Here is a 14,101-nt window from a genome sequence, read left to right as displayed (position 1 = left end):
CCTTTTTTATTTATGTTGATGAAAATCTCCATTTATCGAGTCCTTCAAAATCTCCATTTATTGAGTCCATGAAAATCTCCATTTATTGAATCCATGTGTTTGATTTGATGTTGATGGAAAACTGAGCTGTCAGTGAAATTTGCACATTAATTCAGAAATATCTGCCACAAAATGTTGGAAAATGTAGCAGGTTTGTAACACTGACCATTCCCATGGGCTCTGTCCTTTTGCAGTGCTTTTTGTGTGGTGGCAATATTGGAATTACATTTTATTATTGATGAATTTGTCATGGAGTGCATCTGCACAGTGAATTTTGCTGTGGAACCTTTAGCATTTAAATTGAATTTTCTGTGAACTGCTGCCCTTAAAGCCACCATGTCCTTGTGGTTTTTCTTCCTCTTGTCCCTGAAAATTGCTGGGAATTAAAGCTGCAGGAATTGCTTGCTTGGCTGAAGAGGCTTTTTAATTATCATCAAAAATCCCCTTTTTGATGGATTGCATTCTCTGCAAACATGTGAGGATCCCAAACACTCACTTGGGTTTCTCTAATGCCCCTTTAAAAAGGGAGTAAATGATATTTTGGTGACTGTGGCTGTCTAATTTTAGATTCCAGCAGAGTTATGAAAGCTTTGGGAGGTCTGGCTATCAAAGCCTGGCTGTCAATATGATCAGCAGTGGCACTGAGAGGAAAATGCAGCCTGTGAAAGTTCAAGAAACTCTCAAATCTCTAGTGAACAGCAGAAAATTTACAGCTGAGCCTCCTGGTTTTGTTGCTTTGGGGTTTTTTTTTCTTTTTTTTTTTTTTTAACTAAACTCTGCTCAGCAGACAGCAGTTATTAGTTCAAGGGAAGGTTTTTCTGGTTTGTTTTTATTTCAGTTTAAAAAATAAAAAGCCCAAAAGGCAGGGATTAAAACCCAAAATTGCTTCTGTCTTGTGAGGAAGCAGCCAAGCTGCTGCTGGCACTGTGTGTGCATTAGGAAAGTGCTTTTATTTTGCTTTTTCTTCTACACATCCATGGCTATTTTTAAGGGTTCTTGACGTCAGAGTCCCCTCTGTATTTTGAGTATTTCATAAAATTCTGTTTGAATCCCTCCCAGGGATGCTCTGGGAGAGGGTGGGAGCTGCTGCCCAAATTCTGCTGCTGGCAGAGCCCAGGCACAGCACAGGGCAAGAAATGACAGCTCACCCCAAAATCCTCATCCCAGAGGGGGGGAGCTCACCCCAAAATCCACATTCCAGAGTGGGGCAGCTCACCCCAAAATCCACATTCCAGAGTGGGGGAGCTCACCCTAAAATCCTCATTCCAGAGTGGGGCAGCTCACCCCAAAATCCTCATCCCAGATTGAGGGAGCTCATCCCAAAATCCTCATCCCAGAATGGGGGAGCTCACCCCAAAATCCATTTCCCAGAATTGGGCAGCACAACTCACCCCAAAATCCACATTCCAGAGTGGGGGAGCCCCAAAATCCATTTCCCAGAGCAGAGGAGCCCAGCTCACCCCAAAATCAATTTCTGAGACTGGAGGAGCCCAGCTCACCCCAAAATCAATTTCCTGAGGTTGGGAGCCCAGCTGATCCCAAATCCATTTCCAGACTGGGTGAGCCCAGCTGATCCCAAAATCCTTTTCCTGAGAGTGGGACAGCTCAACTCATCCTAAAATCCCTTTTTCAGATTTGCTTTGCTGTTGTGTCTCCAAATTCCTGCTAACCTTGGAAAATCTTCTTTCCTCACCAGCCCCCTCCAATGCAGACACTGCTCTCCATCACTTCTGCTGGCATTAATATTTTTAAAAGAGAATTCCCAAAGTTTTCTTCAAGTGGAAGGAAAATGAATCAAATCCTCAGGATGTAAAACAATTGTGGCTGGCTGGAATATTTATATATCTAAATGCAGGTTAGGAACCCTTCAAATAAAAACTCCACTTATGGCTCCATCCTACAGTTGTTCTCCTTAAATATCTTTAATTTCTGCTCTTGTGTTTTCAAAGGTATTTTGAGGAGCTTTGTCAACAGAATTGCTTGGTCTCTCCTCAAGTCTCTTCCCCTGTAGTTCTGGCCTGTGTTTCCTGTATTTGGTTTCAGTTTGTCTTTTCTATGCAACACTTTTCAGAAATGCTGTTTCAGGGGTTTTTTTTTTTAACCATCAATGTGTGACCAGAAAATTGCAGCTAATTCCTTTAAAGGAAAAAAAAAAAAACCCAAAAAAAAAACAAACCCCAGAGCAAGAAACCCAACCTGGCCACAAGATGCTCAAAATAAACCCAGATTTGTGACAAAAGAAATCTCAATTTCCTCATGCAGGAAGCTGCTTGTTGATCTGGGTGTTCCAGATGTTCCAGACAGGTTTGTGTCTGCTTTAGGTGAATGATGGTGCTGTGGGATCTGATAGTGGTCAGGACATGATGTTTGCTTTATTAAATATTCCCCAGGAGTGGACATTGACTCCATTATTACAGTGCAGGGGCTGAGTATCAGCTTCATCTGCCTTGCTGTCTGCTTGGGAAATGAGAAAAAGAAATATGAAGTGTTTAAAAATGTGAGGAAATTGAAGTTTAAAATGAAGATTTTAAACTCCCCCCCCCCCTGAAGATTCCAGTGAGGGATCTCAGGGGTGGACAGGAGGAGATGGAACTGCCCAGGGAGGTTTGATCCCCATCCCTGGAGTGCTCAAGGAATTCCTGCACTTTGTATTCCAGGGACAAAATCTGTCTCTGCCTGTGGTTGGCAAGAAAAAGGAAATCTCCATCAGGTGTGTGATGGGAACTTGCCTCTTGATTTCCCTTTGAACCATGTGAGTTATGGGATGCTGAGTGCCAGGTGTTCACTCTGCATTTACAGGAACAGCAGGCTGAAAAAATCAATGGTAACCAAGGCAGGGCCAACTCTGTAAATCTGAGTTCAGCCTCCCCCTGAACAGGTGACCTGGACACTTGAAACTCTGCCAGGGTGGCTGTGCTTGAGGGAACAGGTGATGCTGATATTCTGCTTTCCTTTTGCCCCTTGAAGGAGCCAGAAAATGCAGAACAGCAAATGTAAATGAAAAGGCTACAGAGAGAAACTCTTTTACCAACCATTTTATTTTTAAATTTTTTATCTAACAAGCCTGTCTAGACAGGCATCTATTTTCATGACATGCAAAGCAGAGTAGTAGATGAATACTTCATTAGTAAAATGACTTGTCATCTTTGAACCCTGGTGGAATATCTCTTGGAAGCTGTTCCTTCTGTGCAATGTTAGATCCAAGTTTCACAGGGAAGTGGAAGTGGCAGCACATATGGTGTTGTTAACATGACAACTACCAAGCATTAATGCATAATTACTTTATTTATCAAAGCCAGTGATGGGAAGGCAATGAATTGCAAAGACTGGAGGAATTTGAGCTCTGCTAAAGCTGTTTTAGGGAAGGATTTGGTGGTTTGTGGATGTTGCTGTGAAATTTGGAGTTTTCCTTGTCTCCCCTTTCTCCAGCAGGTGAGTGAGGTGAGGTGACAGATCCCAGCTCCTCTGGAATCCTCCAGCTTGTGGGTTTTTAAGAGGAATTTTGAGGGATTTGGTTCAAGGTCCCATTTCCAAAATGTCCCATCCCTGTTCCCCCTGCACCCCCAGGAGCTGGGGCTAAAACCTGAGCACAAGTGGCTCATTTAGCAAATGCAAGAATTCCTCAATTCCTGTTCATTCTCCCTCACCTTCAGCCTAGTTAATTAGTGCTAATGAATGAAGTGATGCTGGTGCTCTGCTGTGATGAGGGGAGGAGATCAGCCAGCCCAGCACCTGGCACAGGTGCTGCAGGCTTTTCCCAAAATTTGGGTTGGGAGGGACTCCAAGCTCATCATGGGCAGGGACACCTTCCACTGTCCCAGCTTTTCCTGGCCCTGGACATTTCCAGGGATGGATCATTCCCAGCTGTTCTAGGGTGAGCTGTGCTTAGTTTGAGGCAGGATACACCTCAGGGATCTTTGCTTGGATTCTCCAGCTGGGATTTCTTCTTTAAAAGCATTATTTTGGTTTTGCAGCACGAGGAAAAAAGTTCTTTCTGTGCAGGAGTGGCAGAGGTGCCCAGGGAATTGTGGAATCCCCTCTCTGCAGACATCCCAAAGCCACCTGGATGTGTCCCTGTGTCCCCTGCCTGGGTGATCTCCAGATCTCCAGCCAGGCTGTGATTGCTGGATGGGATCCTGGAGGTTGGGGAGGATGTCAGAATCCCTTTATTTCTTATTTTCACTTTCAATTCCAGTTGTTACAACTGGGAATGAGCTGGTCTTGAAGTTCTGAATCTTCTGCTGCCTCTGGGATTTGTTCCCCAGCATGGAAAAGAGCCAGACCAATAATGTTCCCATAATGGAAGAGCTGTTTTTTTTTTTCCATGGATTCCAAATGAGAATTATTAAATGCTCCAATGCTCATTATCTGCAAGGAGCTGACAAAGGGAGGGTGGGGATGAGAGCAGAGCACTTGTCCCTTGGGATCCAAACTCCATTTTTGTCCAGGAGCTTTCAAATCTGCAAAACCTTCATGTGGAAGAAGCACAGGAGGGGATTTATATCAGTAAAGTGAGTAAAATATATCAAGTGCTTCCCCCACACTATTAATTTTGTAGCTGTAAATAATATTTATTGTTCTCTGTACTGATTTGCACCAGCATTCCCAAACATTTCCCTCTGAAAAAAAGGAGAAGCAGCAACCCCTGGACACTCCCAAGGATGAAGTCAGGAAAAAAAAATATATTTTTTTCCTTATAAAATCCTGTATTTCCCAGGAATCAGCAGCTAATAAAGATGAAGAGATAATTCAGCTTTTCTGCCTCATTGTTGCTCTCTGCTGTAAGACTCCTTTGTTTTCTCACTGGATTTTATTAGTGATTTATATATTGAGTCCAAATCAATACTCCACAGGTGAAAGCTCTAAATTCCCAATTTATTCAGCAATCCAACCTCAGCTTGGCTTTGGAAATGGAGATTTTTTTCAGTCAGAAAAACAACTGAGCCAGCAGTTCTTGGGCAAATGTGTTACACACAGTCAGTCTCCTTAAATCAGAATCTCACTGCACTGCTACATTTTGGGTTGTGGTGTCTTAATTTCCTTTCCTGCAGAAAAAGAAAAAAAAAAGAAAAAAAAAGATGGAAATCTGCTCAGTGCTTAAATTTTGATTGTTTCTCAGCAATGCTCCTTAAAATTGCACTAAAATTTAAAGTACAAGGCAGTTTATGAATAGAAAATGAGAATTTTCCTGCTTAAGGAAATGCTAAAATGCCATTTTAAAATGCATTAAAAATTCTGTGTTTCCAGGTGAGTGTGGCCATATTTGCTTGACTTAATAACTCCTGCAAAAGTTGATTTTCCTGTCATTGAGAGCTCTGAAATTGTTGGTCCTGCAGGAGGAAAAGTAATTCTGAACAGATATGGGATGGAAGCACTATTTTAACCAGTTCTTTTTTTAATTTTTTCCCTTCCAAACCCAATGAAATATCCTCATAATCTTCAGAAAACAAAGTTTTTGTGGTTGGCAAAGCAATTAATTTCAAAATGTTCCTGTTCCTTATGCTTGATGATCACATCTGCTTATTTTTCCCTCTGAAATTCTCAAGCTGTTTCCTACCTGGATCACAACCAAAAAGAAACTTTGCCTTGTAGCTCCTTCCAGAAATCCTCATTCTCCAAAAAAATGTTAGTTCTGAAATATTAAAATAATCCCATCTGGTGTTTTTTTTCTTTTTTTTTTTTTATTGTATTTTCTTATTTGCCCCCCTTTTCCTTCCTGCTGCTTTTCTCCCAAAATCTGCCCCTTCCAGGGTTTGTTTTTTTGGTTTTTTGTGTTTTTTTTTCTTTATGATCCAGCAGGGAAAATTCAAATTTTCATTTTGACATCTGGTTTGGGGATAGAAAAGGGGAGCAGGGAAAGGAAATCAGGCTCAGTTGGGACATGGGATGCTGGAATTGCCTAAAGAACAGAAAAACCTAAAAAATAAATAATTTTTTTTCTCTCTTATTTTCTACTTTCTCATAAAATTTTGATAATCTTTTAATGCCCCTTGCAGCTAAAAGTGGTGCAAGCTGCTGAGTCCTGGGGGAAGGAGCAGAAATGTGATTTTCAGTTAGAACAGCAAAGTTGGGAAGAGTTTTTTTAATTGGCATATTTGATTTCCTGAGGTTTTTAGTCAAAACATCAATGTTAGAAATTCCTGAGTTTTTTTAATTAGGATGTTTGATTCCCTGTGATTTGCTGTTAGGACAGAAAAGTTAGGAAGTTTTTTAATTGGGATATTTAATTTCCTCTGATTTTCAGCTGGAACATCAATATTAGGAATTCTTGAGTTTTTTAATTGGGATATTTGGTTTCCTGTGATTTTCTGTTAGAACAGCAAAGTTGGGAAGTTTTCTCTGTTTGGGATATTTGGGAATTTGGGGCAGGGTCATTTTCACCTGGATGAATGGAATTGCTGGTGAGCTTTGCAATAACCTATTATTCCATGAAGTTTGTTATAAACCATTTTTCAGTCTGTGGGATGTGGATTTTTATTGGCAAGAGCTTTCCTCTGCTGGGTTATTTTTATTTTTATTTTATATTTTTATTTTTATTACTTTAGCTGCTGTTGGAGGGGATTTGTTTTAATATTGTTCATCTGATGATGATTAAGGAATCCAGTGTTTATAGCATCAGCTGTGACCTTGTTAGTTCAGCTGGGCAACCAAATAAATGATGAAGAAATTCCTCAGCAAGCTCCCCTCATGTTATTTAAAATTAACTCTTTGAGGTGTTCTTCTAAAGCTGATGCATTTTTTTTTAAGCTAAATGGCTTTTGGAGGAATTTTAGCTGCATTAAAAGGCTGTTGAGGTTTGGATTTTGGCTTTTTTTTTAGCAGCAAACTTGTTTCAATGTCTGGAATTTAATCCTCTGACATTTAGCAAATAGATGAGGAGTGAAATTAATGTTGTAAAACAAAACTGAAGTGTGGGAATTTCAGTCTGTAAATGACAAAGAATCATAAAAGGGTTTGGGTCCAACACAGCTTTGAATAAAATTGGTTTGCTCTGAATTTATTAATGATCACAGTAATGAGTTGATGTAATTATATCATTTTATTTCATTTTTTTGTTCTGTTCTCTCATAAATCTCAAGGCACAGATGCCTTGGTGCTACCTGTACAAACAGAAATCCTAAACCATTGATCTTTTGATTGATTTCCTCTTTGTGCTTTCACAAACACAAATTATCCTTAAAAAAAAAAAAGAGGATTTCTATCCAAAAGATTTCCAGCAGAAGCTGCTGCTGTTACACTGGGTGACACTACATATCCCTGAATTATTATTTTATATTTTGGAGACTTTGCTGATCAAACAGCAAAGTTTAAGACAACTCAGTGTCAGCATAAAAAAAAACCAAAAAACAAACAAACAATTTCTAACAAGGAGAACTTGGCTGTTGTGTGCAGAACAGAATAAAAGGTTTTTAATATTCTGTAGCTCAAGGATTTGGCTCCTCTTCAAACATTCCCAGCTCCACAAGGATGGGGAATTTGGAAGTGGCTGTGCCCCTCTAGGGGCAGAAATGTGGGAATTGGTTCTGCAGGTAAATTCAGGCAGGGGAGAGGCAATTTAACTCCCCACAGTGAAGGGATTCCTGGGATTTGGGATGCAGCTTCCTCAGTTTCCCAGCTCTGCTTTCAGCCTTCTCTTAAACTGAATTTTTAAAACAACACAGAAAAAAAAAATGCTGCTGCTTTTCTAATGTATCACTTGAAATCTATTTAATGACGTTAAACTCTTATTTTAGAAAGTCACACTGTGAAAAACTCAACCTGTGTTTGATACTTCAGCTAGAATTCCTGAGCTTTATCCAGATTATCCCAAAGGAATTTAGGGAAATAAAAATCCCTCCTGACACTGCAGGGCTTTGAATGCTGTGGAAACCCCAAATCCCTGCTGGGTGTTGGAGCTGCAGACCTGGGTGGTCGTGTTTGTTTGTCCTGGCAGTGCTCACTGACACACCAGGGCTGTAAAAAACCATCTCAGCAATCTGAGAAAATGACAAAATCCTCCTTTCACAGAGCTCTCCTGCATTTTCACAGCTCAGGTCAGCCTGGTGGGATTGCTCCAAGTGGTATTTTTATATTTATATACAAGTGTTTATATATTTATTTATAAATATATTTTATATTTTTACATATTTTGGGAGTTTATCCTGGTTAAGTTTCTCTATGCAAAGAGGGACATTAATGTTTTTTGTCTGGTCCTTTAAAGCCTGAATTTTGACATCACCTCTTGGGTGGTTGAACAGCAGGGTAAAACTTCCCAGAGTGAAATGTGCCAGGAATTCCTATTCATTGTGAATTGTTCCAGGAATTCCCACTGATTTTCTCCCAATTTTTAGAGTGATCATTGTGAAATGTGCCAGGAATTTCCACTCATTTTCCCCCAATTCTCATCATTCCCACTCTAGAGTGAAATGTGAATTATTTCAGGAATTCCCACTGATATCCCCCTATTTCTCAGTATTCCCACTGCAGTATGAAATGTGGATTATTTCAGGAATCCCCACTGATTTCCCCCCATTTCTCAGTATTACCACTGCAGTATGAAATGGAATTATTTCAGGAATTCTCACTGATTTCCCCCCATTTCTCAGTATTCCCACTGCAGTGTGAAATGTGGATTATTTCAGGAATCCCCACTGATTTCCCCCCATTTCTCAGGATTCCCACTGCAGTATGAAATGGAATTATTTCAGGAATTCTCACTGATTTCCCCCCATTTCTCAGGATTCCCACTGCAGTATGAAATGTGGATTATTTCAGGAATCCCCACTGATTTCCCCCCATTTCTCAGGATTCCCACTGCAGTATGAAATGTGGATTATTTCAGGAATCCCCACTGATTTCCCCCCATTTCTCAGTATTACCACTGCAGTATGAAATGGAATTATTTCAGGAATTCTCACTGAATTCCCCCCATTTCTCAGTATTCCACTGCAGTGTGAAATGTGAATTGTGCCAGGAATCCCCACTGATTTCCCCCCATTTCTCAGGATTCCCACTGCAGTATGAAATGTGAATTATTTCAGGAATCCCCACTGATTTCCCCCCATTTCTCAGGATTCCCACTGCAGTATGAAGTGTGAATTGTGCCAGAAATCCCCACTGTTTTCCCCCCATTTCCCAGTATTCCCACTACAGTGTGAAATGTGAATTATCCCCTCTCTCCCCTCTCCCCAAGGCGCTCTCACCGAATGCTACGACGAACTCGGCAACCGCTACCAACTTCCCGTGTACTGCCTGTCCCCTCCCATCAACATGATCGAGGAGAAGGGTGACCTGGAGAGCCTGGACATCCCCGAGCCCCCTGCCAGCTCCGGGCACGAGTGCCAGCTGCGGCTGCGCCTGTCCACGGGCCGGGACCTGCGGCTGCCCGTGCGCAGCCTGGACTCCGTGTACCACATGAAGCGCCGGCTGCACGCTGCCGAGGGAGTGGAGCCTGCCAGCCAGCGCTGGTTCTTCTCTGGCAGGCCCCTGGCTGATAAAATGAAACTGGAGGAGTTGAAAATCCCCAAGGATTATGTGGTGCAAGTGATCGTCAGCCAGCCTTTGGTGAATCCGACGCCGGTGGAGAATTGATCGGTCGGGCGGTTTCGGGGTCTCGTCCGGGTTTTTGTTGGTGGGGTTTTGGGTTTTGTTGGATGCTTTTCTCTCTCTTTGGGGGTTGTGCTGGTCTTGTGGATGGGGTTGCACGTCACATTTCTGTGATGGAGAGCTGCACAATTGTCAGAGTGTGACCTGGGGTTTGGCTGAGCACAGCAGTGAGAGGAACGGGGCAAAGGAAGGGGAGGGAAGAGATTGTTCACTTAACACAGATATGGAATGATCCTGAATTATCAGTGGTGAGGCTGGAGCAGCAGAGAGCACTTTTATTTAACAAACCAACTTGAAGGGGAATGGAATCTCCAGCTCCAGACCAGCAGCACACCCAGTTCCTGCAGGCCAGGGGGCTCTGCTGGGGCTCAGGCAGCCCTGGGCTCAGAGCTGGGCTGGGCTTTGCTCTCTGGCAGCTCCTGGTGCTGCTCAGACCCAGCAGTTGAACATTCCAAGGTGGCAATAACTCAGCCCTGCCTGCATTGTCCTGCTCCAGCCCTGCAGCCTCAGCTCCTGCCTCACCTGGGGCTGTGCTGCTCCATCCCTGCCCCCCACAGCACCCCCAGGCTGTGCTCAGGTGAGCCAAGGTGAGCTGGGAGGGCAGCCCCTGCATCCCACAGCATCCCTGGGAGCTGGCTCTGAAATCCTGAGTTCAGGTGACGGAAATCCTGAGTTCAGGTGACTGAAATCCTGAGTTCAGCTGACTCTGAATTCCTGAGCTCAGCTGACTGAAATCCTGAGTTCAGGTAACCCTGAATTCCTGAGTTCAGGTAACCCTGAATTCCTGAGTTCAGCTGACTGAAATCCTGAGTTCAGGTAACCCTGAATTCCTGAGTTCAGCTGACTGAAATCCTGAGTTCAGGTAACCCTGAATTCCTGAGTTCAGGTAACCCTGCAGCTCTGAAGGATTGCAGCTCCCCTCCAGGGCACAGCTGCTGAGGATGCAGCTGCACACAGCTGGAGCAGCTTTTGGGGTGTCCCTGGAACCAGTGTGGCTGTGCTGACTCTGGGGGTGACCCCCAGAATGGAACAGGGATCTTTCAGCACCAGACAAATCCTGTGTCTCAAAGACCCTGTTGGATTGGGGGATCCTGTGTGTCCCCCCTGCTGGGGCTGCTCTGTGTCACTGCCCTGGGGGGAATCAAGGCCCTGCTCTTTTCATCATCATTTCTTTTTGCTTGGGGTTTAAGCCATCACTGAAATTGCTTCTTCCAAAGTCAAATGTGCTCTTAATGTGGGAATTGCAGGTTTTGTTTTTCTTTCTTTTCCTGCTTTATGTCATCCCTCTGTGACTTAAGTGAAACTGTGGGATTCCCTTGACAATTTTAAATTTCTGCTCCTTCAGTAATTCCATAAAAATCAAATTTCTGGCACTCAGAAACTCCAGGGGAGCTCTTGCACCAGAGTCATCAGGGACATCCCAGCAGAATTTCATTGAGGGTTGGGAAACAGAGCCACCTTTTGTTTGCATTTCCCACCCCAATACAGCTTTTTTTTTGGTTCTCATTTTGTATCAAACCTGTGATTTCTGGCAGCTCCACTGGCCCCACTTGGTGCAGGATGCCTGAAATGCAGTGGCAGAGCTGTAGAAAGGAAAAGGAGCTCCCTGTTCTCATCATCACCAAAGTGACTTGCTTTGCTTTTCTGTTTTCTTCTTTATTCCTTTATTTTTAAAGGTGAAAGTGAGCTGATCAATACTAACCTAGAACAAGTTTTCTATTGTGGACTTCTTTTTCAAACAAATTGGATTTACTGTACTTGAGGTGTTTTGCAGCCAAATCTTTTGCATTCCAGGGGCAGGAGGGGGGAAATATTTGCTACATAAACAAGTCAAAAAATCTCTCTTGGGTTTTCTCTGGGCAAAGGATGGGTTCATGCCAGGAAGACACTGCTTGTCTTAAAAGGCATAATTTATATATCTGGATAAATGTTCTTTATGGTGTCATTTCCCTGCAGTCCCTCCTAAAAAGGGGGGAAATTCTGATGGATTAAGAAGGAGCAAACCTGGAGCTGTGAACACTAAAACACTGCTTTTTTTTTTTTGTTATTTTTGTAGGATCCTTTTTTTTTTTTTTTTCTTAATTATTTTTCTATTTTCATTCAGGCAATTTGTCACCAGGTGCTGGTTTGGAGATGTAGGAGCTGGGATTGCTCCTCCTTTCCCTCTCCCCTCTCTGAGCTGGAAAATGCTCAGTTTTCTGACACTGTCCCAGATCATGCTTTATTTTAATTGCATTTATGGCAGGGAGAAAAGGTGATGCTCTGAAGGCCGTGTTGTGAGTGGGTTCTGAGTAGAACAGAGACTTTGTTCATGAAAATTCTCTTTATCTGCCTCCCCCTCCTTAATCACATATCAAAACCTGAAAGAATTCAATGGTGAAATGCTTTTAGAGGTGACAGTGAAGACTTTGACCCTGTGACAGCAGCACTGAGCACACACTCTGCACAAACACAATTTTACAAGATTTCTATTAGGAAAGAATTTAAAATTTCAAAATGCCTGTTAAAAATGTCAGTGACAAGCTGTAAAGGCACAAGGCTGACAGGGCCATGCATAGAACTGGAAATTGTGATTAACAGGGAACATTTGTGTCTCAAATGATTGAATTTACCCCAAAAGTTGGGGTTTGGTGCAGATTCCAGTGCAGGGGGGAAGGCTGGGAAAGTGGGATGAGTTTTGGGGGTGAGGGAGGGAAATTTATCTGAGGGCAGGGAGTGGAACTAAATCAGGGGCTCTCCCTTGGGGGCTGTGTCTGCTTGGGAGGGGATGGGGAACCCCAGGAGGGGATGGGGAACACCAGGAGGGGATGGAGAACACCAGGAGGGGATGGAGAACACCAGGAGGGGATGGAGAACACCAGGAGGGGATGGGGAACCAGGAGGGGATGGGGAACCAGGAGAGGATGGGGAACCAGGAGGGGATGGGGAACACCAGGAGGGGATGGAGAACCCCAGGAGGGGATGGGAAACACCAGGAGGGGATGGAGAACACCAGGAGAGGATGGGGAACACCAGGAGGGGATGGGGAACACCAGGAGAGGATGGAGAACACCAGGAGGGGATGGAGAACACCAGGAGAGGATGGGGAACACCAGGAGGGGATGGAGAACACCAGGAGGGGATGGGGAACACCAGGAGGGGATGGAGAACACCAGGAGGGGATGGAGAACCCCTGGAAGGGGATGGAGAACACCAGAAGGGGATGGAGAACACCAGGAGGGGATGGAGAACCCCTGGAGGGGATGGGGAACCCCAGGAGAGGATGGAGAACCCCAGGAGGGGATGGAGAACCCCAGGAGGGGATGGAGAACTCCAAGAGAGGATGGGGAACCCCTGAAGAGGATGAGGAAGCCCAGGAGTGGTTGGAGAATCTCAGGAGGGGATGGAGAACCCCAAGAGAGGATGAGAAGCCTCAGGAAAGGAGGGAGAACCCCTGAAAAGGATGAAGAACACCAGGAGGGAATGGGGAACCCCAGGACAGGATAAGGAACCCCTGAAAAGGATGGAGAACCCCTGAAAAGGATGGGGAACCCCAGGATTGCAGCAGGAGGGTGCTGGCAGTGTGTCCTGGCTGGGTTTTGACCCTTGGGCTGCTGTCCCCACCCTCAGACCTGGGGTAAAAATGGGATTTATAAATGTATACCCCTGAGGTATAAATGAGATTTATAAATGTATACCCCTGAGGTATAAATGAGATTTATACATTTATAATTTTATACCCCTGGGCTATAAAAGATGTGACAGAATTTCAACGCACACAACACAAATGAGGAGGAACTTTTGGGCTTTTTAAATTTTAAATTCTCCCCCTCCTCATCCCTCTGTGCCATCCCTGCTCAGCCCTGGCTGGCAACTGATACCAGGAGAGCCTTTTTTACCCTGCTCTATTTGACACAGATTTTTTACTCTTTCTTCTGCCCAAGCCAGAAGTAAAGAGCTGATGAAAATCACCCTCCTGACCAGCTTGAAGGGCAGAGAGGCACAAAGCCCTGAGCCCAAAACAATCCCCAAATGTATTTGGGGCACTGCAGAAGGATGCTCAGGGTCCTTTCCCCCACCCCAGTGCCAGCTGCTCCCCCCAAATGTCCCTGCCTGCCTTGATGCTTGGCAGTTTTTGGGGTCCTCTCCACCAAACACAGCTTGGGATCTGTTTTCTGAAATCCTTTGCTTCTCTGGAGCTGGGGAATATTTTGGAAGATGAGTTGGTGGTGGTGTGAGTTTGGTTTTTAACAGACACCTTGAATTTGGGGGTGTGACAACACCAAAAAAAAAAAAAAAAAAAAAACAAACCTCAGCCCAGCAGCAAGCAAAGCAACCCCAGCTTTTCTTTGCCTTCCAAAATTTGGGGAGGAGAGGAAAGAGGGAATCTTTGGAGCAACTGTGCATAATGTTTGGTGAAGGTCAATGATAACTTGATAAAATATTGCTGTAGTGTGATGTGCTTCTGCATATATATCCATTGCTAGTAAATAATGTA

At 43.8% G+C, this 14,101-nt stretch overlaps 2 protein-coding genes across 2 annotated transcripts in view; both read left to right on the top strand.

Moving 5' to 3' along the window:
• Nucleotides 1-9,618, top strand: part of UBTD2 (ubiquitin domain containing 2) — a 34,716-nt gene extending 25,098 nt beyond the window's left edge. Inside the window, exon 3 of the mRNA XM_079320013.1 lies at nt 9,212-9,618. Within this exon, the coding sequence (XP_079176139.1) occupies nt 9,212-9,609 (398 nt within the window). The 3' untranslated portion in view covers nt 9,610-9,618. The remainder of the gene's footprint in view (nt 1-9,211) is intronic.
• Nucleotides 1-14,101, top strand: part of STK10 (serine/threonine kinase 10) — a 71,575-nt gene that overhangs the window by 24,710 nt on the left and 32,764 nt on the right.

Source organism: Erithacus rubecula (genome assembly GCF_903797595.1).
Source record: "Erithacus rubecula genome assembly, chromosome: 16".
NCBI lineage: Eukaryota > Metazoa > Chordata > Aves > Passeriformes > Muscicapidae > Erithacus > Erithacus rubecula.
Note: the sequence above shows the minus strand (reverse complement) of the source record. Positions and strands in the feature narration are given on the sequence as shown.